General features: G+C 36.5%; 1 protein-coding gene across 1 annotated transcript in view; it reads left to right on the plus strand.

Annotated features, from left to right (window-relative positions):
- The first annotated feature begins 6,410 nt into the window (after positions 1-6,410).
- Positions 6,411-17,296, plus strand: part of pkhd1l1.1 (PKHD1 like 1, tandem duplicate 1) — a 63,511-nt gene continuing 52,625 nt past the window's right edge. The window contains exons 1-18 of the mRNA XM_069195151.1: positions 6,411-6,480; positions 7,036-7,136; positions 7,714-7,797; positions 8,084-8,228; positions 8,761-8,869; positions 9,649-9,706; positions 9,851-9,944; positions 10,645-10,698; positions 10,799-10,872; positions 11,252-11,294; positions 12,019-12,089; positions 12,336-12,446; positions 13,389-13,478; positions 13,850-14,115; positions 15,536-15,627; positions 16,076-16,235; positions 16,576-16,711; positions 17,150-17,293. Of these exons, the coding sequence (XP_069051252.1) occupies positions 7,070-7,136; positions 7,714-7,797; positions 8,084-8,228; positions 8,761-8,869; positions 9,649-9,706; positions 9,851-9,944; positions 10,645-10,698; positions 10,799-10,872; positions 11,252-11,294; positions 12,019-12,089; positions 12,336-12,446; positions 13,389-13,478; positions 13,850-14,115; positions 15,536-15,627; positions 16,076-16,235; positions 16,576-16,711; positions 17,150-17,293 (1,798 nt within the window). The 5' untranslated portion in view covers positions 6,411-6,480; positions 7,036-7,069. The remainder of the gene's footprint in view (positions 6,481-7,035; positions 7,137-7,713; positions 7,798-8,083; positions 8,229-8,760; positions 8,870-9,648; positions 9,707-9,850; positions 9,945-10,644; positions 10,699-10,798; positions 10,873-11,251; positions 11,295-12,018; positions 12,090-12,335; positions 12,447-13,388; positions 13,479-13,849; positions 14,116-15,535; positions 15,628-16,075; positions 16,236-16,575; positions 16,712-17,149; positions 17,294-17,296) is intronic.

Below are 17,296 nucleotides of genomic sequence, written 5' to 3' on the forward strand. Positions count from 1 at the left end.
TCTTTCACATGAAGTCACATTGGATTAAAAGGTTTTGCACTGTTGGAGAAATTTCTAAAAATTTCTGTGCGGCATCTCTAGCACAATACCTAAATGCCAGTGTTAACCCAACTTTTAAAAGTTTTTTAAAAGATAAGTTCTCAAATAAAGGCAATTACAGCAAAATGCCAGTAGGTGCCTCTTCAAACTGCAGCGAACACTGAAAGGAAATGGGCAAGGCTAAAATCCTCATTTCAGAGTGGTTGGGGAGGGTCTCGTGTTAGATTATTTTTGTTTAAATAAAAGTCTATTCTTGAGTTTTGCATCTATTCATTCAAAGAAAAACATTTTGTTCCTCTCTCTACAAGTACTGCAGTCCTCACTTTGTGTCTGTAGCACTTTTAGTAAGATGAAGCCAGAGATAAATCATGGCTGTTCCTAGATCATGGTTATCCAACATGAATATTTCTTCATCTAAATTTAATGTAGGTGTTAAGAATCCCTGCTCTCATTTGATAATGATAATCATTTTTGGAGATCGTTCTTTTCTCCTCTATTTGGAAATGACTGTTTTACATGTCCTCACATACACTGTCTCAGTTTTTTTTATTTGTTTTTTCTGTGGCTGCAAGAAGCAGAAGAAACCATGGAAATATTTTGCTTTTTCTTAGTACTTAGGTTTCTGTTTCTTTCTATTGTTGAGTTGGTCTTAATGTCTTGGCCATTTGACTAGGCAACTGACAAGTTAATTGATGGTTGAATTGTTTTTTGCGATGTGAATGCAGATCAGACTTTTAGAATTTGCTTGAGAGCTAGACCGCTCTTTCTCGAAAGATTACAATTACATGTGTTCGTGACTTTGTCATATGGATTTCAAAAGATGCGACCGAGATACCATTCATTTCTGTTCTTAAAATACAGTAAATGACGTTAGTAGACTTGTTGGGCAACTGACCAGTTTGTGTTTACTGAAGCAATCTTTAAAAAGATGTAGATCATATGTCTGACTATAATGTCACAGATATTTCCTCTTGTGTCAGAATATGGAAGGTGTTGAAAGCCTTAAAACAAATAATGCATTTGCAAATGCAGTATACAGGGTCTGAAATTACAAATGAAAAGATTGATTGATCTTTTTTTTTTAAATAGCCTCATAAAGAGGTAGTCAAAACATTTAGCAACTACAACTTTGTTTGATGGGGTCAGGGCTTTTCAATGCAGTGTAGCCATTGCATGACTGTACTGTTGTTGATACTTTAAATTGTAGTTTAAACTGGTAATTCCAGTAATTGCTAAATATGAACATGCTAAAAAGGAAAAGTATTCTAACGTTACACAAGACCTTAATGGGACGATTGCGTTGCAGTTGCAGAAAAGACCTTTAGTAAGTCACAAATGTTAATACTATATATGATACTAAGAAATGGTGTGGTTGTTGTAGCACAACATTAAAAGAAAACTCAGATAAAAGGGGGATCGTTATCTTTACTGGTAGCCTCATATGATAAACAGTAAGCAAAATATAGCTATAGATTCCAAGGTATATCAATATGAAAAATAATTTACCGAATTATGCACTGAATATACTTCACAGGTAGGGAGGTTAATGGAACTATCAATAGACTTAAAGCAATAGTGATAAGACATCCCTAAAAAATCAGTTAGATAAGATCACTTTATTGGCCATATACAATTTCTTGTATTAGGAATTTGTCTTTTCACAGACCCCAGCTTGCTCTCCATGTGATACACAGACAGGGAGAGAAGCTTGGGGTCAGAGCACAGGGTCAGCCATTGTACAGCACCCCTGGAGCAGCTGGGGTTAAGGAACTTGGTCAGGGGCCCAACGGAGTAGGATTCCTCTGCCATCCATGGGATTTGAACCAGCAACCTTCTAGCCACAGGCACAGATCCTGAGCCACAGAGCCAACACTCCACTGCTTCAGTGCTATTTCAGTGCCACAGTGCCATTCAACTGAAGGGAAAATACATTAAGCTAAAGATACGATACATTTTTTCTCTGCTCCAGTAGTATATGACGCCTCAATGCTGTGATGAGGCATTCTCAGGATTTATGCAAGATAAATAGAGGTGTCAAGGCTTTAGTTTACAGAACAGACTGGATTTACGGGCAAAGCACTGCACAAGATCGATAAAAATGATGACATGCACTTCAAGGTGAAGGATAGTAATGGCGAGGTCGGATCTGGGATTATTTCAAAAGTGTTATTATAATTGCTCTTTCATTTTTGTTAACCTCGCCCTGTTTTCTTACATTTTCCCTAGCCTGTATTTTAGCTATGATAATAGACTATGACACTGGATCTAGAGGACGAGTTGACTCTTGAGACTTTGTAAGGCAGAATATGGAATGGAGTTAAAGCTGTTAACATTTAAAAGGTTCTTACTGTATGTGAGGGGGGCTCTTAAAGGCAATTTGAGCAAAGATGTAGACAAATGTTTCTAAGCAATTTCGGTAATCCTTCACATTACAGAAATTGCAGGCACCCATCAACACAGCACTCTCTGAAGGTATGTAATTGAGACATTGATGTTTATTATTTGTTCACAGGATCTAACAATGGGATCTCCTAGGTAGGCAACAACTGTCCGCAATAATAATGCAGGTACTTTGATGGACTCATACCTACCCCCCGCAGTGCTGTGCTGATTGCACACTGCTGCTTGAGGAAATCGAATCACAGTCAGCTAATGACCAGCTTAGACATTAAAAACTGGTTTAAAAAAAAGGAACCAAGGACTTTTTATAGAAAATAAATGAGGACAAAAAATCAAATAGGGGTGTCTTTGTGTCAGCCTAGTTTTTCATTGGACTGCACTGCAGGTATTCCATAATGTGTAATTTATTATAATGTATTGTAAGCATTTTATTCAAATTAATTTTCTGTATATATATATGAAATATTTTATCTCCTCTGAAATTAAGTTGAAATCTTATCATTATCACTCAGGGTTTTTTACTGGGTTTCTGCAACCCTATAGATTTTCAGAATGTTTTATTCCAGAAAGCAAATCTGATTAAGGTACACATTTACAAAGGTGTTGTTGTTGAGAAACACACGTAGCAACTAGTTATAATTTGTTGAACATGAAAAACTGCCATTCACCTGCGTCACCCAAGAACAGCTTATTCTGCAGAGGCGATACAGAACATAAAATAAATGGGAAAACACAGTAGGGATTAGGAGGTAAAACTAACCCATCAAGTATTATCCATCAAACTATTTAAAAGGACTTAATAGCAGGCTTTGCATTTATGCATATTTATATCCTCTTTGGGTTCTTCTGTTGACTGCAAGAGTTATTATAATTCAGAGTATTTAGGTATGATTTGATTTTAATTCCATACTGAACTTTAGAAACAACACAATGTTTTGAGCCTAAGAATTGAGCCTAAGAATAAGCCCTATCTATCCTTCTGCAACCCACACATGATATAGCTTTCCTCTTGATCCATTCATAACTTCTTGCTTTTAGATTTACAAACACTCGAAGAGATTCTGACTGAATAACACAATGTTGATCATACAGTAAACTCATGATACTAGTAACTTAACTAGAGATAGAATACAGAAGTACTTTTGCTACAGAATGTTAGTGTAACATTGGTCAATATAAAGTGACTATTTTAAGAAAAAGACTTGATAATAATAATTAATAATTACTTATATTGCGCTTTTCTGGACAATCCACTCAAAGCGCTTTACAGTTAATGGGGACTCTCCTCCACCACCACCAATGTGCAGCATCCACCTGGATTATGCGACGGCAGCCATAGTGCACCAGAGCGCTCACCACACATCAGCTATCAGTGGGGAGGAGAGCAGAGTAATGGAGCCAGTTCATAGATGGGTATTATTAGGAGGCCATGATTGGGAAGGGCCAATGGGAAATTTGGCCAGGATGCCGGGGTTACACCCCTACTCTTTTCGAAAAACGCCCTGGGATTTTTAATGACCACAGAGAGTCAGGACCTCGGTTTTTCGTCTCATCCGAAGGACGGCACCTGTTTACAGTATAGTGTCCCCATCACTATACTGGGGCATTAGGACCCACGTGGACCACAGGGTGAGCACCCCCTGCTGGCCCCACTAACACCACTTCCAGCAGCAAAATTAGTTTTTCCCAGGAGATCTCCCATCCAAGTACTGCCCAGGCTCACACCTGCTGAGCTTCAGTGGGTTGCCAGTTGTGAGTTGCAGGGTGATGTGGCTCATGCTGATAGAGCCATTCACTTGATAGAACCTGAAAGCTGTGATAAAGTTAAGCCCAAGGACCATATGGAGTGAACATGAGACCCAAAGTACACAAGCGTACATTTCCTGGAAGCACATTAAAGACAAGAAACAAGAGTCACAGGTGCCTTGAACAGAAAGCAGAGTACAAATAAGAAGTCAATACCCAGATCAAGGTGACGTAATTCCTGGAGTATCACAGGGATCTAAATGACTATGGGACTGCTGCTCTTCCTAATTTATATCAGTGATCTAGATTCGGATGTACTTAAAATAAAGTTCACAGACAAAACAAGAACAAGAAGATTAGCAAACACTGTATAAGATGAAATTTAAAAATCTTAAAAAACATTAAATACCAGACTAGGCAAATACCTGACATTTAAGGCAAATAAGCACAGATTGCAAATAGAAATAAAATATTGGAAACACAGAGCCTGAAGACAGTACTTATGAAAAAAGCATATTATTCTATCTTCTGGACGATATGTGAAAGCACTAAAAAAGGCAAATAAAATATTAGTGCACTTAAGAGCACAGAATTTAAATTGAGGAATGTTAAATGTGTATAATGCTGTGCATTGGTACTTCAGAATATTGTGTACAAATGTGGTAACCACTTCACTGTCCATATACTACCTGACTGGTTTGATTGTCTTTTATGCAGAAACTTAATTTAATTTAAGGGTGAGTTAATTACCATAAGATGTGACCAAAGAGCAAATGGATTAGAGTCATAGAATAAATTAAGTAATTAAAGAAACAATTACAACATAAAGTGGTCAATTAAATAATTTTCATGTACAGTCCCGAATAGAGCTTTTCAGACGAAAGTATCCCAAAGCTATCGGAGTGGATACGCTTAGTCTGAAGATGAACTGCAGTACAAATAAGCAGTGATGCTTGGTAGCCATAATGAGCTAACAGCTCCACTATGCAGCAATTTAGGTGAGAAATTGTTTCACCAACTGAATTAAGAGGAAACGTCATGCTGGCCTGATTGAACAGGGCCACAGTATAATTTATCCAGGACCAACGGAGCTAACATTTCTACTCTTCCCAGGGCCTGGTGATCTTTAATGACTAAACAGTTAGGATCTCACTTTAATGTCTCATTTGAAGAATGGCATGTCCTCCAGCACTTACTGTTTGAGATCAGAGGAGATCAGGTTAGAAGGTGGTAACACTGCAGTGTGAAAGAGCAGCATGCTGAAACTGTCTGTGAGTCAGCAATGCACAGTAGCACACAGTAGTGTTTTATTATCACTCACCTGCCAAATTCACTGTAAAAAATTAGACTCGCATTGTGGCGGCCTGATAAAGAAGAAAAAAGTTTCTGGATGTCTACAACAGAATCCAGGCATATTACAAATGATTCCTAGAGCAAGGCAATTAAAAAAAGGAATTACTTTCAATGAGGAATGCATTAATACCCTTGAAAAAATTGCAGGCTTTTGTAATCTAATAGTATCAGGTGTTTCTTAAGAAGAATGTAGAGCTACAATTTACTGGCAAATCAGAAAACATTCCTTAATCTGCTTTGAAACAGCCCCATTATCTCAAATCACTGGTCAGGTGTCATTTTTCCTATAAACAATTTTTAGGACTAATTTATGAAGGTAAGTGATTTTTTTATTGCCTAAATCATCAATGTGATGCTTATTTGATGTTCCCTCTTTTAAAATATATGTGTCGTTTAAAAAAATGTTTTCTTCTAGAACATGGACTAAAAATCAGTTCCCTGGAAGTTGCCCAGGTTATCCTCATATTGTCTTGAATTATTGGATTTAAATGGAAATGGATTTTAAAGTAAATGACTAATGATAGTAATAATTAGATGAATACAGTTTGAGAAATTAATTTTACTTAAGTTTAATACTGAAAAAGCAATCCCTGTCTTAATTTTATCCTACATACAGTATGGTAGGATAATGGTAGCTAATTTTATATATATATAATATTTTTATACTGTTTAGTTATATTTATTTTTATTTGAAAGAGTGCATGCAAGATACCAATGCTGTTTCGTTCAAAAGCTTATATCATCCGTATTTTTTTTTTTTTTGTTATATGTTCTTGCTCTAGCGTGACCTATGTATACTGTACGTGCACTGTTGCCATGCAATTATTCCGGGCATTTGACAGGCTTCCCTCACAAGCCTGGCTGCCTATATAAACACACCATCTTATAGTACTCTGCGGATACTAAACAGCAAACTTGAAAATACGGAGCTTCCTCCTTCAGGTAGTTCAGTTCTAAAAAAATGTATTCTTTGTTCTGAATTATTTTAAATGGTTAAAACGTTTGTATAACAATTTGCACCCTGGGTTTTAAGGTTAATTTAGCTGTATAGCGTAAAAAACATATTTAATGTACTTATTTCATCAGTTTCCTCTTAATTCTAATGCTAGCCTACCATCACATCGCCTATTTGAGAATGAATACACTAAAGCTTGGAGCCAATGAGCGTGGATGAGCGCTTGAGGAACAGGCTACTGTATGCCAGGAGTAAAAGTTAATTTTTATTAATGCCGCTTCTAGCAAAACAAATATTTTACAGTTTCTAAAGTGACAGAATTGCTACCAGTTTAGGCTGTCCATAACTTGCTTTTCACTTTAAGATGCAATATGTACAGTACCTGAGATAATGTCTAATTAGAAAGCTGTCCAACAAGAGTCAGGAGTTTTTGAAGATTCAAAGTACAGTTGACTGTTTTGATGTCGATTATCCTGCGATGATTCGTTTCTTTTATGAATCGATTTGCGATGAATCACCTTCCAACTTTGGTTTTGTCGCAGAATTTACCACGGCACTGGGGAGAGAAAGGCAACCATGAAACGCAAGCTGCTGTTGAAGCAGCTTCTCCTTCCCTTTCTACTTTCACGTCTCACAGTTTCAGGTAAACATTTCGATGCTACAGCGTGCATTCTTAAAGCAGGGTTTACTGCTTCTCTGAGGCTTTATTTTAGTGGCAGTTTCGGATGAATTACCGCAAAAGATGTACATAACATTGCTACTTTATATTGACATTCATAAATAAATAGATGCGCAGATGTTTCCGTTTTCTTTCCAGGTCTTCCTAAAATAAGAAATTAAGTAATTGTCTTCATTTTTGTTTTTTGTTTTTGTTAATATTCTAACTCACAAAGATACGTTTCTACTTCTTTCGGGTTGGTTCCGTTTCGGCTCTTGTAGTAATATCTTAAAAATGTAAAAATAGTTCAGACACGATTAGCTATTTTTAACATTGTAATACTATAGATTTTACTATACCTTTACGTTATATAGTAATTGAAACGAATACCAGATTATTTTAACCCATCCTGAGAAGTTTATATTTCGGCTCAAAGAAACTGAATAATATCCATGTTCACCATAACAATTTCCTTTAACATGTTTTGTGCCACTTTTATTACCATTGATCCTTGCAAATCAAATAGTAATTTTATTTATTATCTTACCATGTCTTTTATCAGATGCACAGGCCCCCAGCATCACTATGGTAACGCCTAAAACAGGGAGTGTGAATGGGGCAACAAGGCTTACAATTGCAGGACAAGGTAAGTAAAATCAGAAAAGCTCCCATGACAGACCCATACTGCTTACATTTGAGATAATGAACGGTGCTACATTTTGGTTAGCACTGCAGTCCATTGCAGGACACACACTCACAAACTAGGGCCATTTTTCCCAGAAACCAAAGCACCAAGAGGGGACCATGCCAGTATCACCACAGGTTTGGAATTGAACCCAGGGCCCCAGCACTGAGAGATAGCAATGCAAACCACTGCACTGATGTTTTTTTCATTATTTTTAATCTTAAACAGATTTTATCATCCATTTTAGGATTTGCCGATGCGAACCAGTTTAACTTTGGAGCAGGCAACGATAACCTCGGCAACAGTGTTCAGTTAGTCTCTGATACCAGGTCCATTCCTTGCGATGTGGAAAAGGACTCCAGTCACAAAACCCAGATCATTTGTTATACCAGGTAACTTATCAAACTTGAACTCTGCTTATGTTAAAAAAAAAGGCTGTAATGCATCATTCGTGCAAAGCACTCAATTGTCAAAACTATCAAATGCCTAAAGCAATTTTTGAAAGCAATTACAGTACAAGAATCACATTGACTCCAGTGCATAATTTTCCGTGGAAGATCATATTATAAATATCTAAAGAGTAGCTTTACCAATCCAATCCAATACCCTCCTCTCAAATCATTTCTTATATGATTATACAGAGTCCCACATCTTCAATACTGTCTCCAGGGATGAATAAATCCAATTAAAATACTTTTCCCTCGAGGCTGAGTATTTCATCACTGTGTTTGCATGTGTTCTTAACTTGAGAATTGAATTACCTTTTGGATTTTTACAGGACATTTTTTACATTTAATTTTCTCACAGTGTGCATTTTCTAAAGTAAATGCAGGGTGCTTTTCTTACTCGTGCAGGCATTTCAACATAATTAATAAACAAGCCAAGAACCTCCATGGTAATTAAATGCTTTCTGTCTTTCCTCAGACCAATGCCTGAAGATAATTATGTTGTCCAAGTCAGTGTGGATGGAGTACTAATTCCTGACAGTAACATCTGTTATGGTTCCTTTTATTCATACTGGTGCAGTTTTTATGTAAGTTTATTTACAGTATGTTTGATCACAGCTATCCAATATGTGAAACACAGGAATGTAACTTGTGCAACTGGATGATGCTTATATTTTTTTTAAAAAAAATTGCATTAACTTTACAGTTTCAAGTTACAAAGATCTGGAAAAGATGATCTTATGACAAAATTTAGGGAAAAGTGATATGATGGTATGAGAATAAGAGATCACAGTGAATAGTTTCCGATATTTCCGGTAGTTCTAGAAACTGAGATTTATGATCAATGCACATGGATCTAACTCTTAGATATTCTGCAAAACGTACTGTACATTTCAAGCACAGAATTTTTAAGTGCAGTTAATCAAACTGACATATTCTTTCTCAAGACTACCTTAGCAACATATTTAAGCACTCTTACCATGTACCAGGAGAGACAAGAATATAACAATTTTTGTTTTAGCAAAGCAAACTTAATGCAATAAATATCATTGTTTTATTATTGCATCTACTTTTAATGTTATTATACTAAAGCAATGAAAGAATTCTTTCATCTCAGATCAAGTAAAGCAATTCCAATTCAAGCGGTAATTAATTGTAATTAAATTAATTACTATAATTAATATTACAATAAATGTTATAGTGTCCTAGAGCCTGTGAAATATTTTGGCAGCTTTTTATTAGATGCTTGATGTCATGTAATTTGAATGGAACATGTGTACATTTTAATGGGATTTAAGACAAGTGAAAGAAGAACAGCTTGAGGAGAGGAAGGAGGGAAAATGAAATTTTTTCTGTGTGCTCATAGCCCAGGAGCTACAGGACTCCCATGATCTCCAGCATTACACCATTGACAGGCTTGCCAGGTAGGAGCTATTTTGTACTGAAAGAATCATTAATCTGATGGGGTTTTTTTTGTCATTTTCCTGACAGAGGTTGCTGTTACAACCTGTATGTCAGAAATGGTCCTATATCATCTGTCTTCTGCTGTCTAAACATTAAATCCACAGGCACGCTGGTCACCATACGGGGGCTCATCTTCACTGATGTTTATGGGAGCAATACTGACAAGAGCTCCAATGGCCTGGATGCCAGGATTGTCAGGTATTCATGATTCCCAAAGCCTCTACATTGATCCATCCTATAGACATATTATGCCTGGTAATGGACTGGCATCCTGTTTGGGTTGTGCCCGTTGCTGCTTGAGTCCCCTGAAGTAAGGGGAATGGGAAATAGCAGTTAATAATAATTAATAATCATAATAATCATAAGAGTTAATAATTTTCTGGAATTATCAGAAAATAGATGGATGGATGAAAAGATGTATTGTCTTTTTATTCCTCAACAGCATGAGATACAGTACAAAAATACCTATGTTGTCATGTTTACTCAATCCAAGACTGATTAGTAGCAGCCTCTGATCTTGATCTGCTGTCAAGAGTTATTTTTCTACCTTCCACCTTTGATATATACTGTATGATTACCTGCATTCTGTTAATCAGGATGGCTTATACTGTTGTGGATAACTTTCCCTTCTTTCCTCAGAGGATGTAAGCCAATTAATATCTGAATGCATGTGAGAGAACATGAATTGATATTCATATTTTTCTCTGTCATTTATCTAATGAAACAACATGATTGAGATTCCAACTATATTACATACTGTATGTAAACGTGGCTATACTCTTAAATGGTTTCAAATAATTTTTTTTTTAATAGAAAAATTAAACTAACACATGATAGAATCCTATATGCATGTAATAATAATAACCACATTTCTTAAAGTTTATTGTTGTCATTTCAGAGTTTATGTTGGGGGAATGCCTTGTGAACTTCTCCAGCCTAACTCTGACACTCGGTAAGTTTGACCTATGACGATAGGATGTATTTAAAGATTTTATAAAAATAATTCTACATCTTACATGTTCCAGATGAAACATTTTTAATTTGTTCTTTAGATATGGCCTTGCCTTAGACTACGAATATAGCGTCTGGGGATCGATGACTTGCAAAATTACAGGAACATACGTGGGTGAGCAGGTTTTTTCTTCTGTTCTATAAATATTTATCAATAAATGAATACTGTGATGAATGTTCCAAACAAACCAATGGAACATTTTGATCACAGTATACTGTTTTAGTTCCTAAAAAGACAATTCCTTTGTTTAAATTCTAACATTATTTTAAAGTAGGATTAGTGGCTACAAATGTTAGACCACTTTTCAGTTGTTTTGAAGGTAACAATTTTTCCATTTTATATTTTATTGGCTGACATCTGCTGTTCATTAGTGAAGGGTGGGTTTGTCGATAGCAGGAACAGTATCACTGCTTGAGCTACTCAGGATTGCATTTGTATTATCCCTGGATCTTTGCAGACATGCAAATGTTTTTATTATCCTCTTTGTTATCAGGGCACCAGAATGTGAGTTTCATTGTTGACAGTGAATATGGGAGGTGAGTAACAGTACAATTGTGCTGAAAGATGTACTGTTTATGTTTACTGTCATGATGAAAAGTACTGCAGTGTTGTCACCTTCTATCTTAAATTAATCAGAACTCAGATGTTAAGAAAGACTGAGCTTGGTCAATACTCCAATGAGAGACATTCATTAAAATATATATATATATTTTGTTTTAATTACAGATGAAAAAAAATATTTGTGAATGTAATTATTTTTCACCATGAAGCGTACTGTATTGCATGTATGTATATATTATAAATCAGTTCAAGACAAGACTTCAAGCTCATTTTTTTATAAAAAATCGGGAACTTAAACTACAAAAATAACTAATAATTCTTTAGTATCTGCAGTTTCCAAAGTCGATAGTTCCATATCTGGATTATTGTTATTAAGCAATCTAACATGGCAATGTGGTTTGAATGCTATGCAGAACTAATACATTACTTCCTATTGTCTGCTATATCAAGTGTATGGAAGCTTATTAGCACCACAGAGAAAAACACATTTTTGCATTTAGGTAAAGATTGTCACTCCAGTCATATCATTTTTCTAATAAAAGGAAAGAGACTAATTGTCATTTTATCATAATATTAAAAGGACTGATAAAAGCCATTCCTTTGTCTATGTTAAACAACATCAATAATTGGAGAGCCATTTTAAAAAGAATATGAAGTCCTAATGTGTATGAACCTTCTGGTATTCATGTTGTTTTACAGGAGCTTACCCTACTTGTCAAACTACATCGTTTCATCTTTAAACCAGCTCTCTATGTTTCAAAGCTATGCGGGTAAGGAAAACAAGGGATTTCTTCGAGACATCACCATCTTTAGCAATGAGCACCATCTTCAGTTAAGACATCCATTAGCAACAGTGTCTGTACTTGCAAAGATTTTTGGTTTACAGCATAAAACCACTGACTAATTGTGACAATTGGTCACTAAAATAAGATTTAATAATGATGGCAGTGTTGCAAATCTACATGGAAAAAATGTCTTTAGGAACTTGCGACGAATTTTACAACTTTTTCTTGCAGAGGTTGGTGGAGTTTCTCCTTCTGAGGGGAGTCTGCAGGGAGGCACCATATTAACCATAAATGGGCACTACTTTGATGAGACTGACCGTCCAGCACAAGTTCTTGTTGGAGGTAACAATTTTCAAAAGATACAGTAGGTTCAAAACATCTCAACGTGCCGTTAGTTTTAAAAGGACAGATCGAAACAGAACACCCATGGATGTTAATGAAATTAATGTGACATTTACTGTTTTGGCATAGAATATTGTAAGTTGTATATGCATAGCTGTGGTGCACATGTAGTGTGCAAAATAGTCACCCTTTACTGTGAATATGCCTGATTTTATTCACTGTCTCCAGGTATGACACCATTTTGAATGCAATCATTTGGTTTCCTCTAAGCAGGACATACTGTAAAGCAGTAATCATTGCTTGAAGCGCTTAGTCATTTCAATAAATTTGAATGTAAAGATCCCAGGGAAACTGAAATGACTAACGATTTCATGGAATACACAGTATATCTCGGGGTGATCAACGATGTTCAGTTCTAGAAATTGTTCAGCAGAAGGTGAATGTATGACAACGTATAGCCAAAGGTAATGTGTCATTATAAAGATATATACAGATATTGATTGTATTGTCAGTATCTATGAGTCTAATGGAATATGTAAGTAATTATATGTCTGATTATTTCTATGCTTGCACATTAACAGCTACAACAAGAGAAATGGTGATAACTCATAATTATCCTAATGTTGTGTCCAGGCCAATAACCTACTCATGTATCTGTGCATTCCTAAAAAACACCTTTATTACATAAGTCTGACCCAGAGAACAGAATGGATTTTTTGTTATTCTGTCGCCAGAGTCTCCAGTGTCCTCATTATCAACAAGTTGCACTAGCTACTGTTTAAAGTTAAAACAAAGCTAGCATGCGCTGGAAAGCTAAGCAGCAAAAAGATGTCAAAAACACTAAAATGAATCATTTAAGCCGATAAATCACCTGAGAACTTTTATAAGACCAGGGTTGAAATGCCTCTTTTGTAAATCATTTTATTTGAACTTATTTTGTAGGTCAGAAATGCCCGATCCTGTCGTTATCTGATGGACAAATCACTTGCCAAAGCCCCGTGTTTACGCCGACGAACATTACATTGTTTCCTGGTGAGTCACAGTTGTTATTCTTGTTGAGAGTGCGTGCCATACAGTTTTGCTTTGTATTTATTTTTTTGCATGGCACTCTTGTGTGTCTTGTGTTTAAAATGTCTGCTGTAGTACCCTGACTCACTTGAAATGTGAGTGACAGCATATCTGGTGATCACAACAGACAACGTACTGTAAGCATTGACACATTCTGAGGTATTCAAGGCATCCCACAATGCAAATTCTTTTTGGCAAATACAGTAGCTAATATATAAGATTAGCAACAGAAAGGCTGTATCTACTGTATATCTAAATAATACTGTACAGGAAGGCATCTTAAAAGAGTAAAACATATCATTGTATTTTAAACAGTTGTTGATTGTTTGGTCTAGGAGGGAGAGGGCTGAAGTTGGAGATCTGGAACAATAGTAGACCCAGTACACTGGACGAGGCCCTGAAATACAATGAAACCTGGCCAGGCTACTCTGTCAGATGGGTGGACTCTATGTCGTACACCTGGCCTGTGGAGTGGGACTATTTTGTAGCCCGATTCAGTGGCTTCATAGTCCCAACAGAGACCGACAATTACAGGTTCTATATTAGAGGAGACGACCGCTACGCACTGTACTTCAGCAAAACTGGAAGCCCCAGAGACAAGGTATGGAGAACAGAAATGTAATCTGAGAAGTTGGAAAACAGTATTTACCTCCCTAAGACTGTGACTGTACCCTATTATTGCAATCATTGTCCTGTTGATATTGACAGAAGTGCCCAATCCTGTCCTACTGGAGCTGCAGTCCTGTTCTATTACTGCAGATGGGTTGTTGAACTTGTGTAATAAAAAAACAGTTAATTCATACAGAAACTGCTGTATGAATTAACTGGGTTGATTACACATTTAATAATTGGCAGTTAATCTGGAAATGAGCCTCCTATTTTCCTTCCCATCAACAAGATGGAGCAAAGTGTAGAATCAGCTGTGGTTTAAGTGAGTTTGCACAGTGTGCAAGTGTGTAGTCAGTAATCTGATCCTGATGTATGCATTCCCCTGATTCATCACTATTTTTTCCCCCAATTCCAATTATCACTAATTCTGGACTACTTTATGCTAATTTAGGTGAATGTCTCTAAAGCAAGTTCAGAGCTATTCTGCAGTGCCTCCAAACTAACATGTACACATCTCAGGGAAAGAGAGCCAGGCTCCATTTTTGCAATCCAGTGTCCCTTGGGAGTCAAAGTGTTAGTCATCTCGTCTGATGTCTTTGCAAGTAAATATTGTTTGTCCAACCACTAACAGCACTTACACAGAATGCAGACTGATGTGCATCACGTGTTCAAGGTTGATTCACTTGGTTAAGTGCTGCTAAGGATGGATGGACCTCATAAGGGCTAAGTGTGTGGAACAGTAGCCTTGAGGTTTGGTATGTGCAAGTGAATCTGTACAGCATATAACCCCTTGGGTTGTTCATTAAAGGCACAATTCTTCCTTTCCCAATCCAAGATGACCGTCACTAGAGGCACTGTGGGTCTCGCATTGTATAAAATGGCAGAGAGCTGTATGAAAAGCACACGTTGTCCTTGATTCCATTGTGCAAGTACAAGCATCGCATTGGCGACCCCAGCTGATTTCAAACTGGGCACAGAAAGAAAAATAATCAGTAGTTCTAGACATCAGCTTGTCTCCATCCACCAACCAGCACCTTAACTTCGGGTTGTGCTGTAGACTTGAATCGTGAGACCAAGCAAGTGGCGGGACTGAGTACCTTAATAAGGACAGTTTGCACGCTGTTTTCATCTGCACCATACAGGAGCTGGGTCATAGAGAGGAGCTGACTTGATTAATAAAGGGCAATTCCACTTAGAAAAATCTGGATTGCAATTCTTTTTTAAACTGCAGTGTTGCTATTCAAAACTCCAGATAGTTGACAATTTTTCCCCATCAGAAATGAACAACATGAGTTTCATTTCATAATTTTCAAGCCTCGAGTATCAGTGAATTCCTGGTTCAGTATCGGTGAAGTAAAGGTTTTAAAAGGTATTCAGAAAGATTAAAGGCATGTTTTTTGAATGTATTTTAGGTAAAGATCGCATACAGGAATTATGTTAGTTGGGACTTTTTCACAGACTACACACAGCGCTCTGACATTCTTCATCTGGAGGAAGGCAAAGTGTAAGTATTGTAATTAAGGTTGTCATCATAGCCCATTTGCTACAGTATGTCTTAGTTCTGTACTTCTGAGTATTGATTATGACGTAGTAGTTCCAGTCACACAAAGACTGCCCGCCAATCTGCTACCATATAGGGCTGAATTTTGAGTTGAACCATTAAACTAATGAAAATATTTGAATCAATTAATTAAATAATTATTGTAGGCATATTTCATTATTTACTCTTCATTTAATACCACATAAGAACTTACAATTGAAAGTGAAAGAAAATATGATTCATTCTCAATTTGATTGACTGTCATTCTCAATATGTTCAGAGCAATAATACCGAAGAATGTTGTGTACAATAGTTAATTGACATCTTTGTCTGCCCTAAAACTGAAAAATGCACACAATTTTAAGCAGTGATGGCAGAAAAATCTAAACAGCATCTTTTCTATATACTGTAGGTACTACATTGAAGTATGGCTTCAGGAATACGGAGTGCAAGCCTTCGTAGATGTTGGCTTCTTCAAAGGAAAGAGCTCCTTCACTAATCAGCAAACTACCGAAGGCATCCAAGAAGTCCAAATCATCTATACTCAATACAACATTTTACAAGAAAAACAGGTTGGTTATATTATTACGTGTTTTGAGAGGTAATAAAAATATAGTGAACGAGTGTTTAAATCAATTTTGTGCTGTTGCTTTTCTTTGTTACTTTTTAAAATCATTTTAATGGATGGTTTTTGTGTTTCTAAGGCTGTGTATGCACTGCCCATGCAGTCTGCTTGGACAGTTATTGTCTCGTGGGCAATTTTTAATCAGTTGATTAAAGGTTAAAGGTTATAGGCTGGCCCTCAGCTTCCATCTTTGTCTTGTATTTGTTTTATATCATATACTGTATGGCTGAGCACTCCAGCTTGTCAGATTATCATTATTCGGCTGTTTTTATTGCTGCCTACTGTAGGTCCTGAGATTTGAGAACTGGACAAAAGGAAATCCAGTAAATGAAGTTCAGAAGGTCACAGTTACAAGTGGGTGCTACAGCTTAGGAAACTGTGACAACACATACTACAGCCTTATCTGCAGTTCTCAGGGAACAGGTATGAATTTAATTTACTAATTTTGGAAAACTAGTTAGATGTTCATATCAGCTGCTTTATCATTTGTATTTTGAAGATGGAATGCCTTGCCCGAGAAATGTTGTTACACTCAAAAATGTTTCCATTTCTATAACTAATTTTACTGTTGTTCCGATATGAAGCAAGCCTAGTCGCTTTATTTAATTCAAAGTACTTTATTCTTCCCCATACTGTATGTTTAATTTAAGGTAATGTGAAGAACCCCCTCTTTCTCTGCAAATAGGATTTTGTTTTTATTTTTACTTTTAAAAGTGCTGTTTAAGAATTGGGTTCCTAAATGCCATGCATAGCAGAGAAAACTCACAAATGTGGCACAACTACAAACTTTGTTCACAGATTCATTGCAAAACCAGAGCTTTTCCTTCAAAATCTAATTCTCCATTGTTTACTGTTTTAAAGCATTGATTCCAGTAAGTGCTTCAGCTGAAGAGGTTCAGAGAGCTTTAAATGCTCTTTGGTCTATTAAGCCAGATTTGGTTCAAGTGACCAAGGTGGACATCAGTCAAGGATCTGAGTACACAGTGAACTTCATGTCCCGCAGAGGTA

Source organism: Lepisosteus oculatus, chromosome 10 (genome assembly GCF_040954835.1).
Source record: "Lepisosteus oculatus isolate fLepOcu1 chromosome 10, fLepOcu1.hap2, whole genome shotgun sequence".
Classification (NCBI taxonomy): domain Eukaryota; kingdom Metazoa; phylum Chordata; class Actinopteri; order Semionotiformes; family Lepisosteidae; genus Lepisosteus; species Lepisosteus oculatus.